Here is a 26640-nt window from a genome sequence, read left to right as displayed (position 1 = left end):
TTTTCTTTCTTTTAATATTTTTAAACATCTGTTTTTTGTTTGTTTGTACCTTTTTCTGTAACGCACTTTGAGCTGCATTTTATGTTATGAAAGGTGCTATATAAATAAAGTTTATCATTATTATTATTATATTATTATTATTTGCCTTTGGAGATTTTTTCTTTTGTTCTGTCTTTTCAGTATTGTCAGTCCTGTTAGGTCTTTTACCTACCTGTCATCAGTAGGGGGATGTTTGACCTAATGTGAGAGTATATGACCTACGACCTCTTCTTGAGATCCTTTTGCACTTCACTGTGTTTTGAGGAGTCTCTGATTACTCTTGAGAATTACTCTCAGTGAGGCCTGTTTGTCCTTGTAGGGTAGAACTTATAGATCACATGTAGGAAGATTTTGTCTTGAGGGTGTTGAGGTTACTCAACAACGGGGGGACACTGTGGAAGATCTTCAATAAATGGATATATGTTCATAAAAGAATGTTCTAATAAATGCCCTGCCATAATGATTTAATCTACAGGGCCTCTCTGACATTCATGGTCTCTCACAAAAGATGTTTTATGTTCTGGGTGCCAGCATATGAGATAGGGTGGTAGCCTTGGATGGGTAACAAAACTATCGTCGTTATTTACAGTTAGAGTTCACTCGGACCCTGGATGCCCATTTTTCCCTCCCTCTCAGGTTGCATGATCTGTGCTACAATATAAGAACTGACTGTTCCTAGTGCGCCTTTAAGTTTTTGGTGTGTTTGTATCCATGTATACACTGTGCCAAAGGCCTCTCTGATATCAGATATTTGTTTTCAATAAACTTCATATATTCAAGTAAGCATCAAGTGGAGCCTGTGGAGTTTCTTCATCTTTATTCTTCATCAAAAAAGACATTGGACAAGGGTACAAGAATTTCTCAATCAATGATTTTAATCTTACACCCAAATATTTAATATTTACAGCAGCAGAACATACCATGTGATGTGAAAATGTGTTGTGCGTATGATATAAAAACACAGTAGTCAAAAGTTAGGTGACACCTACTCATTCAAGGGTCGCTCTTTATTTTTACTATTTTCTACATTGTAGAACAAAACTGAAGAAAACTATGAAATAACACATATGGAATTAGGTAGTAAACAAAAAGATATCAAATAAACCAAAATATGTTTCATATTTAAGATTCTTCAAGGTAGCCTGTTTGCCTTGATGGCAGCTTTACACATTTTTGGCAATATCTTAATGAGATTCATGAAGTTGTCACCTGGTTTTCAGTTAATAGGTGAGCCTTGTCCAAAGTAAATTGGTGGAATTTCTTTAGTGCGTTTGAGAGCATCAGTTGTGTTGTGCCGAGGTAGTTATGGTATACAGCAAATAGCCCTATTCTACTACTATAGTAAATCATATTGTGGCAAGAATGGCGCCACTAAGTAAAGAGAAATGACAGTCCATCATTACTTCAAGACATGAAGGTCAGTCAATCTAGATTTCAAGAACTTTAAACATTTGTTCAAGTGCAGTCACAAAGAGGATCAAACTGTGATGAAACTGGCTCTCATGAGGACTGCCCCAGCTAATCAGTGAATCTGGAAATATCTTTGAAAGACTTACCAAAGAGAGAAAATGGACAGAAATACAGTAAGGAGACGGATACAACATGAGTGGGAAACTAGACTGAGATCAATATGCAAAAAGAAACATTAGAGTCCCTGTTGTCACCTAAAAGTAAAATTAAAATAGGAAGTTTTTTAAAGACACAGACACTGAATAATAAAAGGTTGGTTTGGACAAACATATTCAATGTGCAGAGTGCTGAGAGTGAAGATAAACCACAGGAAGAGGCACAGTGAGCTTGGAAAGCAAAAAATAAAAAAGAGAAACACTGATCCATTTATGGTCATATTGTGCAATCTTGATTTTATCAGTTAAGCAAACTCTCTCAGGATAAAGTGGGCTCCTCAGAAATGCCATCAGTATAAATGTTACAACCCTCTAAAACAGCTCATTTCAAAGAAGGCCCAAACATAATGTAAGAGTCAGGTGTATCAGAAAAGTCAAACCAATTTATTAACAAAAAACAACAACTATCAACAGATCAAAAGGAACAAAAAGAAGGGAAGACACCCAGACCAACCCACAAAGGGTCTCAGGATCTGGACTCTGCTCTCTAACCTAAACCAGCATTAAAACTAAACCAAACAGAAATAAAGCCGTGAAAAATAGGACTACCGGACCCACCAAATAAACAAAAGACTAACAAAGGCAAAAGCTGAAGCATGACAGTAACATACAAAGGCTGGGAAGTGGAAAAACAGAGCAAGCCTCATTCCTGCCCCCTCTTTGTTGGTCCGGCCGCCTGAGAGAGAACACATGACATTATGAGTTGAATGTCAAATGTAATGCACATAATATCCAGCAGGGGGGAGCATGTAACAATGCATGAGTTGTACAGTACATCTATGACATGTAAGTTTTATGCAGTTTAAGTTCTTTGGGTTTTTTCCAGTATGTCCACAGGCTTCAAACACACCACAAATATCTGTATATGAATAGTCAGAGAGAGTAAAACCAAAAACTATTTTATCTTCATTCTTATTGGGATTAAAGGATATAGCTGGTGATTTTTTATATTTTTTTTTTTATTGTCAACAAATCTCATGTGCAAACCCAAACAAACAGTGATTTGATCTACTAACAAGTATTGTGTGTGTATCAGTGGCGGCTGGTGACTCAAAAAATTGAGGAGGACAGGAGGAAAACCGACATGGAATCTTACAACAAACCGCATCAAACTATATCATCGCCCCCCACCTGATGAAATCAGAGGGGTGGGGGGCAATTTTATATGCAAATAAAACAAGCATATTGTTTCTAAACAAAGAAGTGCTCATTTTAGTTGTGCAGTGGTTCTGAATGTGTCATTTTACCAACAAAGTGAAATTCAGATTTATAGTATTGTTCTGTTGTGACAACAGATTTATGTTCTCATCAAAAATAAACAAGATATCATATGATTTACACGTGTTTCCTATGTATTTTCTTAGTAAACAGAAATATATAAAGTAGCACAAAGCTTATAAGGTGATACAGGAACAGATCAGTGTTGAAAACGAGAAAGACTAAACACATTCACAGATCTAAAAGTGTAGGTTCACATCAGAAAGTATTAATACATGTATCAAATATTTGACTTACACACTCTTATTTATATACACGATATAAAAAATATAGTCTACAAAGCTGACATGTTGTCACTTGTTATTCCAGTTACTTTAAGCTTATTACTCAATATATGACTCAGCTTTAAAAAAATTTAAAAGAAATTGTCACAAGCAAGCAGCCAGACCTCCTGCACACTCATTCATTAATCACACAACACCAACAGGTGGCTGAACAACCACTCAATTAAAAACTGGATGGAAATGAATGAGTGAGTCCAGACAGCTCACTATAACTTCAACAAGCAAACTACCCACAGCACATTATATGATCTCTGCTGCATTCTTGTAAAGGAGATAAATTCACACAACAACCACAGAGACATTTAACCATCAGAGATGAAATTAGTGACCACAGAGACAGAGAGAGAGAAGCTGTATCTGACTCACATTATCTGACGTCTTCTTCTTTCTTTCATGGAGATGAAGTATTCATGTCATAACATCCATTTGTAGCTGTTGGTCATCTTGTTTGCTAGTTAACAGAACTTTGTGGCTGCTGGTTAACCAGTCTGATATCCTTAGCAACAATGACAAACAAGCTAACTCTCCTGGTTGTTTCTCCGGTTGCTTCTCTCTCCAGCCTCCCCGGCAGCGTCCTGCTGCTGCTGCGCTGCCCAGTCCAAATTCATTCTCCCGTTAGCTTAACAACAGTCCTTAACAGTCCTTCCATGGATGTATAAAGAGTCCTTCAGGCTGCTACAACAAGGTAACTGTTGTGTTGGCTAATGCAAGGAGCTATCTACTGCTCTTAGTCACTGTTGCTACTCTGCCTTACAGTGGCAAGAATTGAAGATGAAATCTGGAAACTATCATTGGACCAAGGCAATGTCAATATCGCATTCTGGTTGTTGATTGGTTAGTTTTAACAAGAATTTCAATAATGGATTTTTTTCAAAAGAAGAAAGAAAAATTATTTTATAAATAATACTGAGATTTGGTAATGGTTTATTTCAACCAAATATTCTTTTTTATATTTTGATCTTCCTCTTGCCTCTCAAAAAATAGAGGAGGAGCAACCTCCTGGTGTGTATCCAAAGCCTGATATATCTTATTCCTCCGTTGTTGTCCAAAAACTATTAAACACACGTCAGTGAGCCACACCGCTGTACTGTGTGACATGTTCCTTCATCCTGGAGATTACGGTCATGTCTGTTTGTTTAGAAACTCCTGTGGATGGTTTTGTAACCCTTTTCCAGCCTGGTGAGCATCAACAACTCTTCTTCTTCAGTCCTCAGAAATCTCTTTTGTTTGAACCATTACACTCTTCCACAAACCTGTGTTGTGAAGCTCAGACTTTGATAGTAAGGACTCAGATTTCTCTTCTTTAATTATTTTTGGATATTAATTTCCCATTTCAGCATGCATCATTGGTGTCATGGATGATAACCTTTTTCATGGGTATTTCGGTATGATGAAATTGTGATTTATGCTGGCCAGTGAGGGTAACAGTTGGTCTCCATAGATGTTTCAAATCCAACGTGGAAAACATAGAGAGCGAAACCTTATATCCTCCGTGTTGTGATGGATTTTGTCGTCTTCTCAGATCCACAGCTGCTGTAGGGACGTCAGCTGAAAGCCTGTTGGAAATCAAAAGGTTATTATTCATCTTTTTCGCTATAAACAGGTATTATAAACCTTAAAACCACACAGCAGCCAAACTCAGCAGATCATTCATTCACTTCTCAGGCAATAAAAACACTGTTGGTACGGGCAGTAGTGCGTTTGGTTATTAGCAATAATTCATATGATTATTTGCAATAATTATCAATTATCAAAGATAATTATCTAATTATAACAATTAATAGAATTATTAATATGAATTAACAAATACGGGGCACCACCCGGAAACCGGGACCAATAACCAAACAAGGTAGTCTCATAAATGGGAGTTCACCTAGAATGTTAATATCTGAGAGATATCAACATTCAAGGGTGAACAAAGAAGGGTGAATTCAAGCTCTGACTCCTTCAATCAGCCACTTTTCAAAATATTACACACAATAATGACAGAAGAACTTCTCTTTAAAGATATAACAGTGTTTATTAAAGTTAGCAAAATTAACAAAGTTAACAAATGCTTCATTCAACAAACAACTATCTTAAAATCTAATCCTACCAAACAGAACAACAGCTATGTACAGGGTTGGACACATGCAGGGGAAGGCATGTGTGTGTGTGACAAGATGGCGACGGGGCCTGACGTGATGACATCGTCGGTCTGCGACGCGGACGTGACTATGGGAAGAAGTCACGTCGCGCGAGAACCGGATGGCAGAAATGTGGCGGTGTCTTGGTTAGACAGAAGCAAGATGGTGTCGCCTGGTGGACGGCGTCTTGCACTCACCAAATTCTGTGAAAACACACGTGTCTGATGGTGGATAAGGAAAGACAAAGCAAAGTTTTGTCCGACGTTATCTGACCATCAGATGTGCAAAAAGACGTCGGTGCGTGTATGTGTGTGTGTGCGCACGCGTGTATGTGTTAGTCAGAAGAGAGAGGGAAGAAGGAGGGAAAGCGATTGTGAGAGGAAGAGAAGCGGTTCCTTTGTCCACAGAGAGCGCACGTACAGACGGCAGTCTGTGACGCACGTTGTCTGATTTCTGACCGACAAAGCAATTTACTTCCTCACTCACGGTGGCACAAACACAGCAGTAGTCCCGAGCGGGACAAACACAAAACAGTCTAGCGTGGTGAACACAACTAAACAGGCAGCAAACTTAAAATACTCCTCAGAGTAAAGCAGAGAAAACTGGACTCGGCGGTCCGTCAACAACACAACCAAACAATAGCAATAAAGCTAAAAAGCTAAATGCTAAACAACAGCAACTGATGCTGAAACTAACGCAAAATAACGCTGCCTCTGCCCAGACTTATGCCTCTTACTTGGTCGCTTCAGAAAGCGAGCAGGGTGTGTGTGTGTAGTCCGTCTTTATGTCTGGCTTTGTCCTGGGCTCGGATGCAGACGGTGGCCGTTCTTGCACAGTCGGCAAAAATCACGGCAGCTGTCTCTCAGCGGCGTGGCGGAGAGAACAGCAGAGTCGACTTGGTGAAGAAGAGCGGAGCATTTCTTCCTTCTCGAGGGAATTTGAGGACACTGGTTGAAGCAGCGGTCTCTCTCGGACCCGGGAATGTGTTCGGATGAACACGGGCAAAGTCTTGTCTCGTCCATCGAGGGGAGTCTTCGATGAGGGGAAAACACGTGCGTGGGGTACCCCCTTTAGTCAAGCTGACTCACAGGGGAACAGAGGTTACCCCTAACTCAGTGACATGGGAAAAGCATGTGCTTCAGGGCACGTTCAGTTTTTAAAGGGGCGGTGATGTCACGGCTGCGTCATCAGGACGCTCCGCTGTGCAGGAGCGTCTCCGCCAATGAGGCTGTATGTTGACTGTTCCCTGCTGAGGTGTGAAAATCGCAAAGCATCCTTGGAAATGGAGTTTGCAATGGACTCCCATTGTCTGTAAGCAGCATTTTGGCGCTATTCCTTTGTCTCGGGGGAAACAAAGGAAAAAGCACCTCGTGGTCAGGCCTCACAGGTTACATGTAGGCCTTCTCTGTGTGACCTCGTGGTTTGAGGCCCAACAACATCAACTAATCACATGGAACAAAAATTATGTTTTTCCATCTGGATTAATAAATTTGTTTTCACTGAATTTCTAGAAATCTTCTAGACAGCAGTTGTTTCTCTCAACCACACACAAAAAATATTCACAACCTTCAAATGTAATTTTTTTTTTCCCAAAAATGTATCTTAAGTGAGCCTTCGAAGTTCACACATTCAACATTTTTTATGGCTTATTAAGACATTGTTAATAATGTAAGTTATAATTAAAATGCAGCTCTTGTGATTACAAAAATGGAATTCTGTGATTTCAATATAAAAGATATTAATCATTCAACCACGGTGGTATTGTGGATATGACCCTGTTTCTGTACATTGTGTTATGAATCCATATTGTCAGTGTATGAGGGGATGTATGGTGATCAGTGTATCTGTGTCATTTTACAAGAAATCAAGAGAAAATGGAATCTGTGTATATTAGCAGCGCTGTGAGTACAGTCTTGGTGCTGCAACATTATATAAACCCAAATGTGGAATAAGATTAAGACACACTAGTACTAATGTATAGATTAAAAATCTGATGCCCGATGTAGATGATCATATACCAGGATACTTATACAGAGTTCATTCATTCCCAACAAAATTACCTGATTGGACATGTCGCTGGAACTGACATCTCTTCCCTCTTGGGTGCTGTCGGGTTCTGTGGTTGAGCTCTGACTGGCTGGACTAGTGTCTCTCTGCACACACACACACACACACACACACACACACACAAACAAAAAAACAAAGGTATTCACAAAAGACTAATCAACAGTCTGAGAACCTCTTAAGACCTTTGACTTTTCTGTTACAAAGTTACATACAGGACAACTTCTTGGTGGCACTTGAGTCCAGTTTAAAAAGTTATTTCTTGTGTCTCAGATTTACTCTCATGGTTAGAAATGTTTTAGTCTTGTTCTTGGTAACAAATCATTTTGTAAGGAGAAGTTAAAAAAGAGAGATGACTGTAGTTATTTGATTAAGGTTAAAGAATGAACCTCCTTGTTCTTCTTCTCCAGCTGCTTCTTCAAGGTCTCCACTTCTGTCTCAGCATTAATCCTCCTCTGCTTCTCTTCCCTGAGTTGCTCCTCCAACTGGCAGACAGGAGAGAAATTAAGAGAGGCGTTTTATTTCACTATGTAAATATACATATTACATCGTGAACTGGATAAATTCCTACATCTGATTGGTTGGAGGGTGCGATTAAAACCTGGGTCATGCGGCATATTTCTCAGGTTTACTGAGAAAAAAACATGAGTGGATTTATGTGAATTCAACATGCAAATTGGAAAGTAGTCCTCTCAACTAAACTGAACACATAAGTATAAAACATACATCAACTAAATCTAATCTTTATCTTGTTTGCTCTCACAGGACAGTGAGAGTAACAGTCTCAGGTTTGCTCTGATATCTAGTTTAAATCATCTCAGCAACAAAGTAGAAGATAACAAAGAGAGAAGACTGCAGCTAATTAATTTGAGTGAAAAGATGAACCTTCTTGTTCTTCTTCTCCAGCTCCGTCCTGAGTTTTTCCTCAGTTTCCTGTTTTATCAAATAACTCACTCATGTTATTAAAACCCTGATGGATGTAAAACTAAAAACAAACAAGTAGGGAGGTGGGAAACAAAATCTATATTAAACAGATATAAACCTCATTTGTCTTGATGTCCAGGTCCTTCTGAAGGCTCTTCTTTTCATCCTGGAGCTTGTTGACTTCATCTTGTAAGACTTTAATCTGAGAGGAGAAACGATGAAGAAAGACAAGATGAGAGACAAATGATCTTATTAAGATATGTGAGCGACACATACAGAAAAAATACTCAAAGTCTGATGCAGCATTTTAATTTAAACAGAGAGGTCAGATGTGCACGTACAAGTTCCCTTAAACTTTAGGTGGAGTGAAGTCATGTTATTCTCTGTTTACAGTGTGGAAGTAAATGAAGAAAATTCCTTAATGAACAGCAGAGAAATCAGTCTGTCTGTCTTAGTATCTTGAGTTTATCCTGGGATGTCAGCTGCCATAAATATCAATTATAAAATCATAATGGTTCTTCTTTATGTATTTTATTGTAGTATATGCCTGTAAAACTAAAGATAAAATGAAGCAGAAAATGTGAGAAGATAAAAGGTGAATCAGTGAGACATTTGAACCCAAAAACAAACAAGTAGGAAAATCAATATTAACTGGTTATTAATGTAAAAGTTCCCTTAAACTTTAGATGAAGTGAAGTCATGTTTCTGTCTGTTTACAGTGTGAAACACTGGATTTACACTGTAACAGCAGTAAAAGTCTCATGTGTCATCACAGAGCTGCACTGTGACAGAAATAAAGAGGGAATTATTTGATATGAAGATAGATACAAAAAACAAAACTAATAGAAAACAACAACAATGTAGCCAAACCTCTCAGTAAAATGCTTATTTTTCGTACGGTACGACAGGTCTGCATCACTCAGTAATTTCATTTGAGAAGAAATCCTACAATTATAAGAGAACTGAATGTGAATAAAATTAATTTAAATCACTTGTATGAGTTTCTTCAAGAGGTTATTGCATGACGACCATTAATATTATAATGATAAAAAAACAGGAACATCCATGTTTGGCAGCCTGTATACACACCCCATCAATGCTAACAGCAAATTCAAAAGTAAAGAAGTAAATATATACAGACACTGACCTCCTTCTCATGCTGAGCTTTCAGTTTTCTCTCAGATTCCTGATGACTGTTGGTGGGAGTCTCAATCTGTAAACATAAAGACCAACAGAGAAAACTAACATCAGATGCTGAGAGAACATGACTTTGTTTTTATTGGACTCATTACATTCAGAATTAATGTGAATTCTGTGTCACAAATGCATTCAGTTGTCCCTCGTTCTTTGTGAGATATAGATGAGATAAAATGATAAAAACATAACATGAAAGTTGAACGACAGCTCAAACTGCTTTTTTTCTACTTTCTGAGCCTCCTCCCTCCTCTGCTGTTCATCCTGCAGCTGAGTTGAGAAACATGTTCTTTCAGTATTTGAGGAAATTACGTCACAACAGTGACAGACAAATATTCTAATGTTAGTGAAGTTAGTAGATGTACATAAGAAACAACTGCTTAAAAAAAACGAGTAGTAATGTTTTTTGTTTGAACATCATAATGTATCTAAGAGACAGATTTGACGGGGAACTGAAAACAAGTAAGATGGTGGCTGTAAAAAAACATAAATATGAACTTCCTGGTTCATGCTGTCCAGCTCCTCTGTCAGGGTCTGAACCTGTTTATTATTATTATTATTATTATTATTATTATTATTATCATTATTATTATTATTATTATGACATGTGACTGAACATATCACTACATGAATATCAAGCATGTCTTATGGTCTGATTTTTGTGGATTTTGGATTTTAATTGAGAAAGTTTTTCTTTAGTAGAAACTCTTCACATTTTCAGTCCCTTCATAAAGTCAGTGTCTAGTGTTGCACAGTTCTGTTTCTGTTAGCTTGTGTGGGTGAGATCTGCTAAGTCTGTTTCCTTCCGTATCAGAAACCACAGAGTATTTCTATCACTATTCAACCACGTGGTGCTTGACCTCTTTTCAACTAAGACTGATAAGCAATGTACAGAGAATTAAAAAAAAGAATTAAAGCAGGAAAATCTAAATAATTAAAAACAGAAATTTTACATCAATCTTCACACCCACTTGTGACCGCAGTGACCGGTCAGACTTGTGGAGGTCAGACAGTGAACAAACAAGTACAACACTATGAATGTCTCTGAAAACTGACCCTCAGTCCTGGTTCTGACTTCTTGCCTTTTCATGACTTTTCAATATTATTAATGTAACCACACACGTCCAGTGATCATAAAGATAAAAAGCTGAACTAATGCACAATTAATTTCCTGAATGATTCAAGTTATTTGTGTTTCTGATCGTTTCCCTCCTTTGTACATTTAGTATTTGTGTTGCTTCCTGCTTCTTGATGCTTCTTTTGAAACCTAACATCTTGTGTCTTTATATAAAGATTTACTGTCCTTCTTGCTTGGACCAGACTTTTATTTCTTCATCTTATGTAAGTTGCTCTTGGTTTCTCTTTCCTCTACTGCAAATGATTCTATTGTGTATTAACTCACATATTTGGTCTTCTTCTGTTTTTTTTTTTTACCTTGTTCTCTGCTGACACTGTTGGATCTACTGTTTCTCCTTCTGCATTTAGAGGCTGCATTTGAGTGTCATTACTTTTAGAAACGTTCTTACTTCCTCCTTCAGTTTCATCTCTGTGGCTTCTCTTGGTCTCTGTGTAAAAATAAAGGCAGTGACATTTAGTATAAAAGATTTTTACTTGCATTTTAGGAAGTTTTATATCAATGTAACATGAGATACAAGAAGTCTGACAATTGGACTGCTTGTAAACACTTTACTCCATCACCCAAATTATTAAAATCTCAAAAAAAATACTCAATTACAAATTTCATATCACTATTCTCATTAAACCCTGTGAGAGGCACTGAAATTCATTTGTGACTTACTGATCATGTTTTGTCTCCATTTCCACCCAAAAAAGAAAACTGCAGCTGCAACAATTAACACGATGCAAACAACCAAACCGGTTGTGACAGTAGAAGAACTGGACTGGACCTTAAAGAAATCATCTGCAAATGATACAACACAATGAATAACATGTAATTTATACAACACTGGACCTCAGCTATGCGAAGCTAAAACCAAAAATTGAGACTAAAAGTAATTTTTACCTGGAACAATAATGTGTGTCTCTCTGATCTGGTTGGTGTTGTTCTGTTGGACTCTACAGGTGAAGTTGTTTTTGTGTCTCTTCTCTACAGTCACTCTGCTGCTGACATTATAGAGGTCATCAGGACCTCTGACTGTCTCTGTAGGTCCAGCAGAGAGGAGGTTTCCCTCACTGTCCAGCCAAAACACCTCAGGCTGTGGATACCAGCCTTTAGACTCACACTGTAACACCACTCCTCCTCTGTCTCTGTCAAGTCCTGCTAAACTGATGACAGGTGAGGAGGCAGCACCTGATGCTGAGGAAAAAAAGACATTTTTAACACAGTGGTGAGCAACACAATCACAAAATGAATAATAAAGAAAGATCCACAAATGTAAATGTACAATTGTAAAGGTAAAGCATGTGTGCTCTGCATCTGATGATCACTCAAGTTTCTTAAATCCTTAACTGTGGATCCTATTGGACCATTAAACACAGTTGGTTCATGAAGTGCTGATCGGTTGTCACATATCTTACTGTTGCCAAAGCTAAAGTTGGAAATTCAAAAATATTAGTAGCCGTGAACCCTGAATATATTTGATGACAGTGTGATTTTTCTGGATTTTTAAATAAATCAACAGATTTATGAGAGTACAGATTAACTATAGCCATTGTTTGGAGTTTTGTCTGTTATGTTTTCTTATTAATTGGTGATCTTCTAAACTCTTCCCCCCAAGCAGCGACTCTTTTTGGCAGTTGTTTTGATTTGTTAAAGCAGGAAAAGCACAGGTGGAATTATTAGCATTCATGATAGCTGCATTGCATTTAGGTGAGTATTGTGCACGCTCACTCACTGACATGGCCAACTCTAACAATTAATGGAGCCATCGTTAATGTTAATCATTTACACCAGTGCTTTTCTTGCTTTGAAAGGTCACAATGTCTGCCGTGAAAAGTGTCTATTGTTCAATCATAGCTCAGCAATTATAACAGAGGCCTGTTAAGCTTTGCACTTTGATTTGAGATTTGTGTATGAAACTAATAGGGATTCTCAGTATCTAAAGACTCTGGAAGGTCAAGTTTTTCCAAAACCAAAAACACAAGGACACAATTGTAAGGAATGGAATAAACAGTGTATTTGTCTGTCATAATGTAAGCTGCTCACATCAGCGTGCCATGGCTAACTAGCTTTACTTATTACAGTAGTAAACTAGCAATAAGGCCACTTGTTAGCACATCATAAACTATCTACAAAGAACTACAAATTATTATATAAAATCTTTAGTAGGTTTATTGTAAAAGGAGTCAGTTGAAGACAAATGTCAGTGTTGATTAGTTAGCTAGAACTGATAAAACTTGTCAGACAAAAAAATGGTCATTGGTAAAAAATAAAAAGCCTGCTTCTTTGTACATTTTTCCTGACATATAGGACCCATTTTATTATATTTATTACAAAATTGCTAAGAATGAACTGTTAAATCTACCACTACTATCTTTGTAAACTGCTGTGCTACAACACAAGGTTTGACAGGCATAAACAGTTCTTGTAAGGGTCAGTTTGTATCTGAATGTCTTTCCTGGATTATGGCATATCACATGATGTGTATGTTAAACTGTTTTATCTATCATTTTTAGCCTACTACCTTAACCAGCTAAGAAAATACTTTCCTCTTAACATCCATTTACTGAGCTGATCTATAGAGAACCTCATTTAAATTGTGGTTTAAGGACATCTCTGAACAATAATGGCTGAAAGCTGTGTTGATCCTACCAAAATTATTTACTTCTTTGCATAGACGACACCAAACTGCACTATAAACACATACTGTACAATATAAACAAAAATGTGTCTACTTACCAACAAAAAGTTCAACAGAAGATTGTTTATTGAGTTTTGGAATGTAGCATTTGTATTTTCCCCCATCAGAAAGTTTCACTTTAGAGAGTTTCAGTGAAATGTTTCCCTGCTTCAGCTCATCAGTGAACAGTGATGTCCGTCCCCTGTAGGATGGATGTTTAACATGTGTGAGGTCCTGACCAGCACGACACACATGGACAAATATGGGGTCCAAGTCAGATCTGGTCCACTCCAGTGTCATGGCAGCAACATCCATAGCAGGTTCCAGATGACATGGCAAAATGATGTCATCACCAACTGTTGCCACTATTGGCTGAGATGAACCAATTAACTGGGACTGACCTGGATAGAAACACAAATGTTCATTCATTCCTGCAGTAAAAGCTAGAAAACTAAATCTGTTAATCTCTTTAAGAAAATGTTCATTAAAAAATAATTAGATATAGATTATAATTAGCGTGTCAAAGAATTTCATGTTTTCATCTATAAATTGTATAGATTATAGGCTTGGCTCAAGAAATAGCAATGTCCAATCAATCCATCTATTCACCACTTTGGTCCAGCCTGAAATATATCAACAATTATTGGATGGATGGCCATGAAAGTTTAGTACATGGCCAACTGTCCACATAACATGAACCCTACTGAGTTTGTTAACTCTCTGACTTTTCTTTTAGTGCCACCATGACATTTATAGTTCTGAGTGAAATGACTCAGCCACTGTTGGATGGACTGACGTAAAATTTTGTACAGATATTCATGTTCCACTGAGGATAAATTGTAATAACTTTGGTGACCTACTGACCTTTCATCTAGCACCATCATCAAGTCAAAATGTACCTGAGACTGTATTAGTATTTAAGTTACCTTTACAAGAGTGTGTTCGGAGAAGATGGACGACCAAAACACAGAAGGTTTTCAGTGGAGATTGAAGGGACTGTCTGTTCGTCTGGAGAAGCATCCTGCAGTTCTGAAATTTGGAAAGAGATCAATGATACAATAAATGGAAAATATGCTTTAGAATTGGTGTATGGACAAAATAACTATCCCAGTTAAAAGTAAAGTAATTCCTGAGTAGGCTTAAAAATAAAATATATTTTTTTTATCTGTTTTTGTTTTATTTGTTTAACTGTTTTAAACTGGACTTGGCTAACCAAATTTCCATTTAGACTTAATGAAGTCCTCTCATGGGTGAACTTCTATTGTTTTTAAGTGGCTGCAACACATGAAAAAACTAAAATAACCACCATTTCCTACATGATATATATTCTTCTCACTGATCCTTTGTTTGAATTCAAATCTTCACTGGCAGAATACTTCATTCCTCCTATATGAAAGTAAAACTTACAAATAATGGCAACATGTCCATGCAATGAAGTTAAACTTTCACTTTTGTCAACACAGATGGACCAGAGAGTTCTGTAGCTGTCCAGGCATATGCAATCTAATCTATGTATAATGCAAATATACTTTCACTCTTGTTGCCAGCATTGTTAAGACTATTTCTTACTGAATTTTTTAAATATTTTGACATCGCTGGACTTGTTTAATCTTTTAGCTTTCATTACAGTTCATGTGTGGTTGCAATTTTTCTCACACAAAGGTTTCAGAGTATACTTAATCATCTATTACAGAGTAGCCTATTACTGCAGAGCTGTTATTGTCAGTGAGACAGAGTTTTAAAATCAGCCTGATCACCAGAATAAAACGTTGGCAGTTTACGTTTCTGCAAACCACAGAAACGTTGAATATCTACTTTTCAGCACATGTAATACGTGACATATCAATATTTCAACAATACGTATCATATCAAAATGTCAACAAAACGAATCATCTCAATATTTCTAAAGTGACGTAATTCACATGCAATCCATATGAGCTGACTTTCCTATTAGGAGGAGGAGGGGGCGGTTGATGGTTAGAAAGTTGTCTTGGCAGCAAGTTGGAAGTCAGCAGAGTACGGTTCGAGACCACCTCGAAACCAATGCCCATTTCCCGTTTCAACCGACAAAACCGGGTGTTTTTAGTGAGACATCGGCCATTTTTATTTTTATTTTAACCCAAACCATGATCTTTCCCTAATCCTAACAAAGTGGTCTTTGTGCCTAAACCTAACCAGACATTAACGCTGTGGTTAAGGTCAGTTGGCGGCTTTTCTTCCAGCTTTTGAAAATTATTTATAATGGTAAGGCGAACAATGTTGTGGCAAAACAGTGTTTAATGTGGTTTAATGCTTAACATAATTTCAGAAGGTTTTGACTTCCTATTTAAGCTTGCTAATAGCATTATATAGTTAACTGCTAGCTTTTTAGCCGGGCTAGCTTACTTAACTAGCTAAGTTAGTCAAAATTAATGATGAATAAACAACTCTGTGTTTGTTATTAGTGATCTTACAACCAATGTTTCCCACAACTTGCTTTTCATCCGTATCTTACTATCTGTTAACATGACGTTAGCTGCTCATAGGAATGTAGCCAGTAGCATATAGGCTAACGGCTAACCTTAAGGCTAACTGCTAACATTAGTGTGAAACAGCGCCATTTGACAGCACAACCTGTCTCTATTTCAGGTTCAGGTTCCCCCAGAGTGCCGCGGATTAGTAGGGTACATTTTTTTTCCCTGCTTTGATTTCCCCATCATTACAGTACATTTTCAAATCCAGGCTATAGTCAAAGTTTAGGAGTCTTATTGGATAAGTAAATCAAAGATATCTAAAGAAGTTAAAAAATTCATCTAAAGTTTACTTTAATTCATTGTCTGATCGCTGTGTAACAAGTTAGAAATATGTGTTTTGAAATTGTGACTTAAATTCAGTGTCCTTGGTGATAAATACTAAAACCTCCTGCACGGTGTAATGCGCTGCAATATGTTACCACTGAAAAGCATATTTTATTTGGTTGTCCATTTAGTTATTGTGACTGGCTAAGAGAGAGGTTCACTCAACTCTGTACTTGTAGTGGGTTTGTTCATGGTGTTGTGTTGAATTGCTCTGGCACAGACTGAACAAAAGTTGAACTTCATGGCCACTGGTTTCACAGCAGTAAACTGCGCGTGGCCATTCTGATGTGAACGAGTTACAGATTTTCCACCAACACGGTGTTAATGCATTATGTAACTCAAAAACTTACAGTACATGACATCTTAAGCTTAAGTACAGTACTGAGCATTTTGAAATTTGAATGGAGTTTGTTCTGTATACAAGTGCTGAGTTATAAATAAAATGGGACTGAATGGGCCTCCATGGACATTAATACATTATATAATTCACAAACTATACATGTCATCTTTATGAGCTCAAGTAGAGTTAAATAATGAGTATTTTGAAATTTGAATGGAGTTTGTAACAAATAACAAATTTCATATTTAGGCTAAGCTTGTTATTACCAAGTGTTTTCCCTCACATGTCTGTCAGGAGCTGTAGGAAATATTTGTTTGTCTAGAGGCTGACGGTTCTCAGTAATGACCTGAAATTTTACAGATTAAGTTATGTAAAACTATGATGAGGTTCATGATATCAGTACACTGAGATGGCTGGTAGAGGTACAACCCACGTAGCTTGTTCTTTTTGATTTGCCCCACCTTTTATCTTGTTTCCTGCCGGCTTTGCACATACAGCCATTTGGGGTTAGTTTCACAAAGAAAGACTCTATGGCTTAGAGCAAACTAATAGTCACACTTCAGATAGACTTCTAAATTCGTCTGTTGCACAAAGCTGTCTAGTTCTTAATTATTTAAAGATGGACAAATTTGCCATTGAATCTGGGTAAATTTAGACTTTTTTCAAACTAAATAACATGACTGATGATTTAGCAACCGTGTCAAACCGCTCAGCTCTGTTCACTGCAGTAGAAAATATTTGTCTTCAGGAAGAATTTAAAGTTACAAGGACAATTTACTGTGAAAATTCAGTGAAGATTGTAACAATACAAAAAACTAACAGTAGCATAAAATCTCAACGCAGTGTAAATCTGTAGCAGAAGTGAGCTACTTAGATAACATGGTGTTTGGAACAACTTCTACTACCTTGTGTGAATTTGAATAGGGGAAAAACATATTTCATGTAACAGCTTAGAGTAACAACACTTTTAATGGAATTGTTTCTCAACTCTTCTTGTTTCTCAACTCTTCTCAGCTGCACATTCTAACTTTGCTGGAACATATCAAGGAGCAGCGAATGCAGCTTGCTGCTGCTGTTAATAATCTTGCTGCAAGAATGGGGACGGAAACTCCATGGCTGAGATGCCTCACAATGTCCTACTGGACACCATGTCTGAGGTGGAGGAGTTGGAGGAATGGCTTAAAGATGCAAGACACGCACATGCTAAGCAAAATATGGTATGGTTATTGAAATGTCATTGTCTTTTTTTTTTTTACATCGTCACTTTTAAAGCTACATCCATCAATGCTGTTCAGTCTACTGTGTGCTATTGAAGTGTCAATTCACTGTAAAGCCCCTTGGCTGGCTTTACCTGCTCACCCTTGAAGGGATAAGAGGGTTGGGGCCAATTAGGCCTACATCTGACACAGATCATCAGTCAGTCACAATTGTATCCAGTTTTTTGTCTTTTGATCTGAAATACTTTTCTGTCTTGTCAGATTTCTGCTCTTGGTGCTGTATGAGGACAGAACACCGAAAGAATCACATGGAATATACTGTCAAGGATTTTCTCAGACACAGTGGCCAAAAAAATAAACTGGAAAGGAGTCAATGGGAAGAAGTGTTTCAGAGAAATGCTTACAAGAAGTATGTTGATCAGTAAGTATTGTAGAATACAGTGTGGCCATTGCTAGTAGACAAGGACATAACACAGTTTTGTAACTTCACAATGTTGTTACTTCACAACATTTAATAAATTTAACAATATCACCATGCTATTTTCAACACCTTCTTGTTCTGGATTACTCATCTGAAGTGTTACATAGCCGTGCAAGTCACTGAATTTTCTACAACACATTCCTGCAAATAATAACAAATAATAAATTAAAAGTTAAGAAATTAAGGGATCATGTCTACAGAAATGCTAGGGGGCTTTTAATTTGAAATGGATACAGGAAGTCTTGAGTTTATATGTAACAGCATAATGCAGTAACAAAACTTTAACAGGGCGTGGATCAGAAGAAAAGGAGGCTTTGTACTAAAATATAGAGGGAATTTAGAAATAAAGGCCTGTCACTAATATAAGGCCGGGTAGCCTCTGCAGTTGAGGTGCTACTTGAGGAAATTCTGTAATTAATTGTTGACATCCCTAGCTGTTGCATAATCTATTATTCATTTAATTGACCCATTGGACATACTTTTTTCAACCCTCTGGAGCAGCTATCAAAACAGTGGCTTATTAGCTGGGCCAAGTGGAAAATGGAGAATTTTGGTCGCTGACAGCTTATCTGTCGATGGACATTCTCTCTCAACTGGGGCTGTAAGGAAGAAACAAGCTGCTAGTGGTGTTCCGAACAGCGAGATCGACTCATAGTTAAAATAGTAGTTAGATGAAACATGCAGAAAAGGCTAAATTAAATTCAGAAGACAACGTACCTGCTGTGTGATGTGTCGGTCATTTCATTAGACAGCACAGTTAAAATATGTTTAAAATCTGCTCTAGCTTGTCAACTGTTCCTTCCGTTCTTGCATTAGGCAACAGTTCTCTTTCCCAACGGTCACTTCCTTAGAAACAGGGTCACCACCAGGGGCGGAGCAGCGATTTTAAAAGTGTAGGGGTTCTAAAGGGGGACATGAGCACGGCAACCCTCCGCCCTCCAGCCCTGTTCCAGTCTCAACATGCCAAATCTGTTTACACCTGATATTAACATCCGTCTCGGGTGATCCGATCACAAGTGGACAGCTCTAAATAAAAGTGTAAACGCACCCAACGCACCCCACATCCCTTCGGAGGTGGTCTGGGCCGCAAATGACCACATTTATCCAGCAGTGTGAATGCGATGAGTCCTGGGCCACATTGAAGGACCGTCTACTCAACTGACGTCCTCCATTTTCCGGCAGATTAGGGACAGGACCCTCCGTCCAAAGCTGTTCAACTTGTCTGATAACAGGATAAACAAATTATTTGGTTTTTCATGTGAATTAAAAACGTAATCCACCTCCCGTTTTTTTCGTTTCCCTAACCAGTTTCCCTCTTCAAATCGACAATTAGAATAGAAATGAAACCATTCATTTTTCGCTTATCTGTCTAAAAAAATATTCCAGAAGCTAAACGTCGCTGGATAATTTCCTCTGTCCTGTCAAATTGATAACGACAGCTTTTAGTTTTGCTGGTATGCTCGACACAATGGAGCTCAGGATTTATCAGGAGGACAGCTGCTTTACTCCAAACAGTTTCACTGTATGAACCTGGACTGCGTGTGCAACAGCTGACATAGGCCTATTGGATATGTAGAAGGACACAGAACATTAATTAACATTAGATCCTGACCGATCCTGTCAGCGTGTCGGAGATTTAAATAATCAATAAAGTTATGCTGCTGAGTCTTATGCGTAACTGCGCACAGTGTCTCTGAATGGAGAGATGCAGCTGCGGGGATCTCTCTCTCTCTCTCTCTCTCTCTCTCTCTCTCTCTCTCTCTCTCTCTCTCTCTCTCTCTCCCGACGCGGGGAATATTTATTTATATCCTGAATATTTATCCTGTTATCAAACAAGTTAAGCACAGCTTTGGACGAATAACGAACGAATGTGGTCTTTGAAAACGGAAATGATGTCCGTGTTTATTTGCATATAGAGCAGGGAAGTGAGATCCGATCACGAGTGGTCACTCAGGACACATGTGGAGACGCATGTTAATGTTAAGGTATAGACAGACGCACTTAAAGCTGTCCACTTGTGATCGGATCACCCGAGTCGCATGTTAACACCAGGTGTAAACAGGGCCAAAATGAATGCCATGCATTTAAACATTTTTTTCTACTACTGTAGTTGTAACCACTGCTTCAGCTTACCATAAAATAATTACTGAGACCATATTAGTGTAACAACTCAGCAGAATTTATTTAGGGTCTCATAGCAGTTTACTACTTACATCCAGTTATTTGTATGAATTGCTGTACTGGAGCACAGCTATCCTTATTATACTTTAGATAATCACAGAGTATCTTTATCCTACTTCCTTACATACCTTATAGACATGAAATTAAAGGAAACTTACACTTCAATTAAAATTAAATGGATATTTATAGATGCATAACAAATTAAACCCTGCTAACAAATCTTTTTTTTTTTTTTTTAAAGTGTCTCTTTTAGTAGGAATCCAAAGGGGACCTTTAATTGTCTTTAATTGGGAAATTAAATACCTAAGTGCACTTCAAAGCTAACAGGAGAATATCACATCGGCAGGTGATTTGAAGCTAGTGAGTGCAGAGAGTGAGCAACTAGCTCTCACAGGCTAACTGTCACACCTACAACCTTCTGAAACCTTTTTAAACTCAATAATAAACAGTAACATTACTGTGGTCTAGCTTTAATACACAAATACAAACTATAGCTCATTCTAACTTGCAAAACACACATTATTCCCCAACATAAGGAGTAAAAATATGACATCTAAAGCACAATATTCCTTTGACATTTAGCATGAACTATGTGAGTTTACATTCTGGACACAGAGGTAACTTGTACATATTCTTGCCAACATTCAATTCTATTCAATTTTATTTATGTAGCGCCAAATCACAACAAAAGTCATCTCAGGGCACTTTTCACATGGAGCAGGTCTAGACCATACTCTTTAATTTACAGAGAGAGAGACCCAACAATTCCCCCATGAGCAAGAACTTGGTGACGGCAGTAAGGAAAAACTTTAAAACCTTTAACGGGAAGAAACCACAAGCAGACCCTGGCTCTAGGTAGGCGGCCATCTGCCCTGACCGGTTGGGTAGAGAGAGAGAGAAGAGGGTGGGGGTGTGGGGGGACACAGAGAAGCAGAACAGCAACAGCAGCAACAACAAAAACAACAATAGATACATGAGTAGCAGCAACAAACAGCAACCACAGCGGGAACAGCTGATGAAGGACAGAAGAAGGACCTCAACACGTCAGCATGGTTCACGGGGTTTGCTGTGGATGAGAAAACACAAAGAACTCCGGGGAAGAAGTCAAGTTAGCAACATGCATTAATGGTAAAATAATACATACAGATGGAGAAGAGGAGAGAGGAGCTCAGTGCATCATGGGAAGTCCCCTGGCAGTCTAGTCCTATAGCAGCATAACTAAAGGCTGATCCAAGGTGAGCTTGGTCGGCCCTAACTATAAGCTTTATCAAAAAGGAAAGTTTTAAGCCTACTCTTAAACATAGAGAGTGTGTCTGCCCCCCCAGACTGAATCTGGAAGATGGTTCCACAGGAGAGGAGCCTGATAGCTGAAGGCTCTGCCTCCCATTCTACTTTTAAAGACTGTAGGAACCACCAGTAAGCCTGCATTTTGGGAGCGCAGTGCTCTAGTGGGGAAATAGGGTACTATGAACTCTTTAAGATATAATGGCGCCTGAACATTAAGGACTTTGTATGTGAGGAGAAGGATTTGAAATTCAATTCTTGATTTCACTGGAAGCCAATGCAGCAACACTAAGATGGGGGAAATATGATCTCTTTTTCTAGTTTTAGTCAGTACACATGCAGCTGCATTCTGGACAAGCTGGAGAGTCTTTAGACTTATCAGACTTGTTAGGGCAGCCTGATAATAAGGAATTGCAATAATCCAGCCTAGAAGTAACAAATGCGTGGACTATTTTTTCTACATCTTTTTGAGACAGAATGTGCCTGATTTTTGCAATATTACTTATTTTATAAGTGAAAAAAGGCAGTCCTTGAAATTTGTTTTATGTGGGAGTTAAAGGACATATCCTGATCAAAAATAACTCCCAGATTCCTTATGGTGATGCTGGAGGCCAGGGTAATGTCATCTAGATTAGCTAAATCATTAGATAATGTGTTTCTAAGGTGTTTAGGGCCAAGCACAATAACTTCAGTTTTGTCTGAGTTTAATAGCAGAAAATTGCAGGTCATCCAGGTCTTTATGTCCTTAAGGCATGCTTCGAGTCTAGATAGCTGATTGGTTTCATCAGGCTTCATTGATAAAGATATGTCATCTGCATAGCATTTAAAATTTATGGAGTGTTTCCTAATGATATTACCTAAAGGAAGCATATACAAAGTGAATAGTATTGGTCCAAGTACAGAACCTTGTAGAACTCCGTATCTAACTTTTGCTGTCATGGAGGATTCATCATTAACATGTACAAACTGAAATCGATCTGATAAATAGGACTTAAACCAGCTTAATGCAGTTCCTTTAATGCCAATTAAATGTTCTAGTCTCCGTAATAGGATTTGATGCTCAATTTTGTCAAATATGGCACTAATATCTAACAAGACAAGTACAGAGACAAGTCCTTTGTCTGATGCAGTCAGGAGGTCATTTGTGACCTTCACCAGTGCTGTCTCTGTGCTACACATGGCCTATATACATATAGTACATTATATACAACTTTGTATGAAGTTTGGTGTTATTATCATTTATTTTACAATAATTATGAGTCTTATATGTATAATTCAGGAGTGGGGATGACCTATGAGGGGAAGGGAAAAATGGAGTGAGGGTGACAGTTTAGTGATAAAGTGCTGCAGAAAAATAAAATCAAAACTAAAATTTGTAGCTCTGTACTGCAGTTTTTCCTTTATTAGGGCCCGAGAACCTCGGTTCGCTCACACTCTCCATTCAAATATATGAGTATTTTTCTGTGTCCAGCTGCAGTTACTTATTGTCTCTACACACCTGACAGTACACATGTCAATCAAACTTTGACCAGGTCATGTGGGTTAAAATTCTTTTTTTTTTCTTCTAAAAATAGACTTGATGAAAATTAGGAAATTAATTTGTTTTACACGCAAACTCATCAAGAGTTTTCAATTTACTAATTGGAATTCAAGTGAATGGGCCCAAAACTTGCATGATTTTGATGACACAGGTGTGAGCAAGACAGACATGTCTCACCCCGCAGAAAATTCTCATCTTGTCAATCAAACCTTCAAAATAAAAGCACACCACACTTATAAGAAATATCCCTCATTTTTAAAAAGCAAAATGATCTGATCCCGACGGGCCAGAGTGCGAGGTCCCGACCAACGCTGCTTGCAGCTTTGATTACTATTGTTGTTGTTGAATGTTACAATTACACATTGTTACTGATAAAATGTAGGTCTTAGTCAAATTAAATATAGTTTATTTGTACGGTGCTACTTTATATGCAGTAGAATGACACAAAGGACTTAGTGCAGTGGTTTAACAGTCTGGATGTTCTTTATGTTCAAATACAGCTGCAGGTGAAGTAACATCTAACATCATATCAAACACTGCAGCTACCTGCAGTGAAACACAGCCTGCAGCAGGTGAGTTCTGTTCATTGTATATTACAGCTGCAGTTTTGTTACTAATGTCAATATGGACAAATTCCAGACACATTTTACTCTAATTCTATCAAATATTCACAATCAGTTATGAACATATATAACTCATCCTGTACATCTGGAATGTTTTGTCCACAAATGGATACTGGGGAATCTATTTTTATTATGTCAATACTTTGGCCAAACCTTTAACCATTTTCTAACCCTTAACGATGACAGAAAGCTGTGGGAACTGCAGCTTACACACACACATTTCATTTCACTTGGTCTGCAATACTTCTGATATGACGGGTGTGAATGTCACAGACATGGTGAATAAAGCCAACCCATAGTGCCTGAGAAAAATAAAACAGCACAAATGAATGAACTTACTATTATAAATCATCTATCTATCTATCTATCTATCTATCTATCTATCTATCTATCTATCTATCTATCTATCTATCTACCTATCTATCTATCTATCTAATGTGCTCACCAGAAACTGTTCAACCTTATTCCATGCAGATTTTCATCCCAACAACAGACTAGATCAGATTATTTAATTGATTAACACACTTTAAGTCAGAGACAAGTGGCTATTCAGTGAAATCAACTTTTGTTGTCTTTGGTTGTAAGGAAAACCAACGTACTCCCAGCCATCTATGGCACATGGTGAAATACCCCTGACCTATTACACAGTCACTTTAGGATGAAGATAAAGGCAATACCATGCATTGATGCTACAGGACCTACACAGGTAGCAATTACATGTTTTACAACATTGAAACAGGGAAAACGTTACTTGTGTTGGACTATAAGCTAACTTTGCCCCCCAATGTGTACATGTGCTCATAAATGACAAATTAGGAGCAAACAATGAAATCATGGAGCACTGTGAAAAATATAAATATATATTCACAGGATGTATTAACTCGGTGATGAGCAGACTTCTCCTCAGTTTATCTTTCACACTAACTCATTACTCTGACTTACTGTCTTTAGCACATCACCAGCGCTAAATATCTTAGTTATCAGTCAATGTGTTGTCTTACTGCCACAGAAAATGAATAAATCTTTGGGTTATTAGCACGACGTTGCCTCCCTGTTGTCTCTTATCAGACCACGAGCTCTGTGAGAGGCACAAACTGAGGCTAAAGTGTGCTAATATTTAACGTTACATGGCGGCATTTCTTTTCAGGGAAACTAATGTACTGCTAATAAACATTGTACATCATATAGGTTTTGAACCATTACCAGCGGGGCAAAATAAATATACATTACACTCTTACCTGTCCAGCAATAAACAGGAAACTTTGGCGTCAGTCTGCAAACATTTCTCTCATCAGGGATTTCCATCTGGGTTTATCCTCGTTTTATGCCGTTGCTTGTCCTGATTTCATTTAGCTTCTTCGTGTTTTTGTTTCTTTGACGATGACAATTCACGCTCCTGTGATTTTCTAAATAAGTATGATCCTCCATTTATCAGATTTTGGTTTCAAAAACTTCTCATAATACAAAATGTTTGGTCCGTTCTTCTTCTTTGTTTTAAAACCGGTGCATTCCGGTAGTTGCCCACTGAATCTAAAACATGTAAGGCCCTCACTGGAGTCAGTGTTAGGTTTGTCCGTTCTGCGCTACTGTAGAAACATGGCAATGCAACATGGCGGCCACCGTGGAGGGGGACCCGCTCCTATGTACATATAAAGGGCTTATTCTAAGGTAACGAAAACACAACAATTATTATTTTCAGCTGATTAGACACTAATTAAGATATTCTTATAAACAATCTATTCAATTTTTACCAAGTCTGTTCTTTTAGATGTTACTAAATACTACATACTGGACCTTTAAAAGTTGATGTGAAGCTTATATGAGGCTTCAGCAGTCTGAGTTAGTCATATCAAGTGGATATCTGACACATTTACAGTCTTTTTAGCATCAAATTCCCTCTTTGTGTTTCCTCGGACAGTGTTTCCCTGTTGAGCTGCGGTGGAAGTATAGTAACAAAAAGAAGGACTTTGGCACTAAAAAGACTGTAACGTTGAAAGATATTGACTTCATTTGACTCATTTGGACGCTGAAGCTTCATATTAGCTTCAGATAAACTTTTAAATACATTTTTGCACAGAAGGAGGACTGTGGATTTTGTCCCCCATCACTTACGTTGTAAGTGCATTATGAAGGGATCTTCTAATGGTCAGTATGAACAGGAGGAATGATTACAGTAAGAAAAACATGTTCATTTGGGCTCCTGACTGTTGTTTTAAGACACAATTGTGAACCCGTCAGTGGATTATCTGATAAACAAGAAACCCAAGAAGTGTATTTTCTGTTCGTTTATTTATTTTTCCATTATTTTGTTGAATGCAGTGAATAACCTTTTCATTTCACTTGATTCACTCACTCCTCTCACCTCTGTGTTTTTAAACATGGAAGATGAAACTCTTGTTTCCCTTGTTTATTCTTCGATTTGACAGACTCACACTCTACAGTGACATCTTGTGGCTACAAGTTGACAACACAGTTCCCTTAATACATGTGAGATCATTATTCCAGGACATACAGTGAGGTGAGAGAGTTTAGTGATAAACCCTGAATGTCTTTTCAAAACATATCCTATGCATAACACAGGTTTAAGTTACATTTTGAATGCAGGAGTTTTACTTTATTTGAAATACTGTTACTTTTACCTAATTAAAGGATTTGAATTTACTGAGCATTGTCACATTTAACATCGGAGAGTACTGACCAGATTACTTTCTAGGTTTCTTGCAGCAATGATTTGCAGAGAATAAGTAAAAAATAGCACCTTTACTGTCTGTAGGGTAAAAGTTACACTAACTTTAGGGATACT

The 26640-nt window shown here is 37.8% G+C and overlaps 2 protein-coding genes and 1 long non-coding RNA gene across 5 annotated transcripts in view; 1 reads left to right on the top strand and 2 right to left on the bottom strand.

Annotated features, from left to right (window-relative positions):
* Nucleotides 1–26640, bottom strand: part of LOC137174478 (uncharacterized protein MCAP_0864-like) — a 167358-nt gene that overhangs the window by 100218 nt on the left and 40500 nt on the right. Inside the window, exon 5 of the mRNA XM_067579779.1 lies at nucleotides 11333–11455. Within this exon, the coding sequence (XP_067435880.1) occupies nucleotides 11333–11455 (123 nt within the window). The remainder of the gene's footprint in view (nucleotides 1–11332; nucleotides 11456–26640) is intronic.
* Nucleotides 1–26640, top strand: part of LOC137174480 (low affinity immunoglobulin gamma Fc region receptor III-A-like) — a 53853-nt gene that overhangs the window by 18968 nt on the left and 8245 nt on the right. The window lies entirely within an intron of this gene.
* LOC137174487 (uncharacterized) lies at nucleotides 7469–8452 on the bottom strand. Its single transcript, XR_010925370.1, has 3 exons — nucleotides 8302–8452; nucleotides 7806–7901; nucleotides 7469–7505 (listed from the first exon to the last, which is right to left on the bottom strand). It is a non-coding gene; the product is annotated as an uncharacterized lncRNA (long non-coding RNA).

This window comes from Thunnus thynnus, chromosome 22 (genome assembly GCF_963924715.1).
Source record: "Thunnus thynnus chromosome 22, fThuThy2.1, whole genome shotgun sequence".
NCBI classification, from domain to species: domain Eukaryota; kingdom Metazoa; phylum Chordata; class Actinopteri; order Scombriformes; family Scombridae; genus Thunnus; species Thunnus thynnus.
Note: the sequence above shows the minus strand (reverse complement) of the source record. Positions and strands in the feature narration are given on the sequence as shown.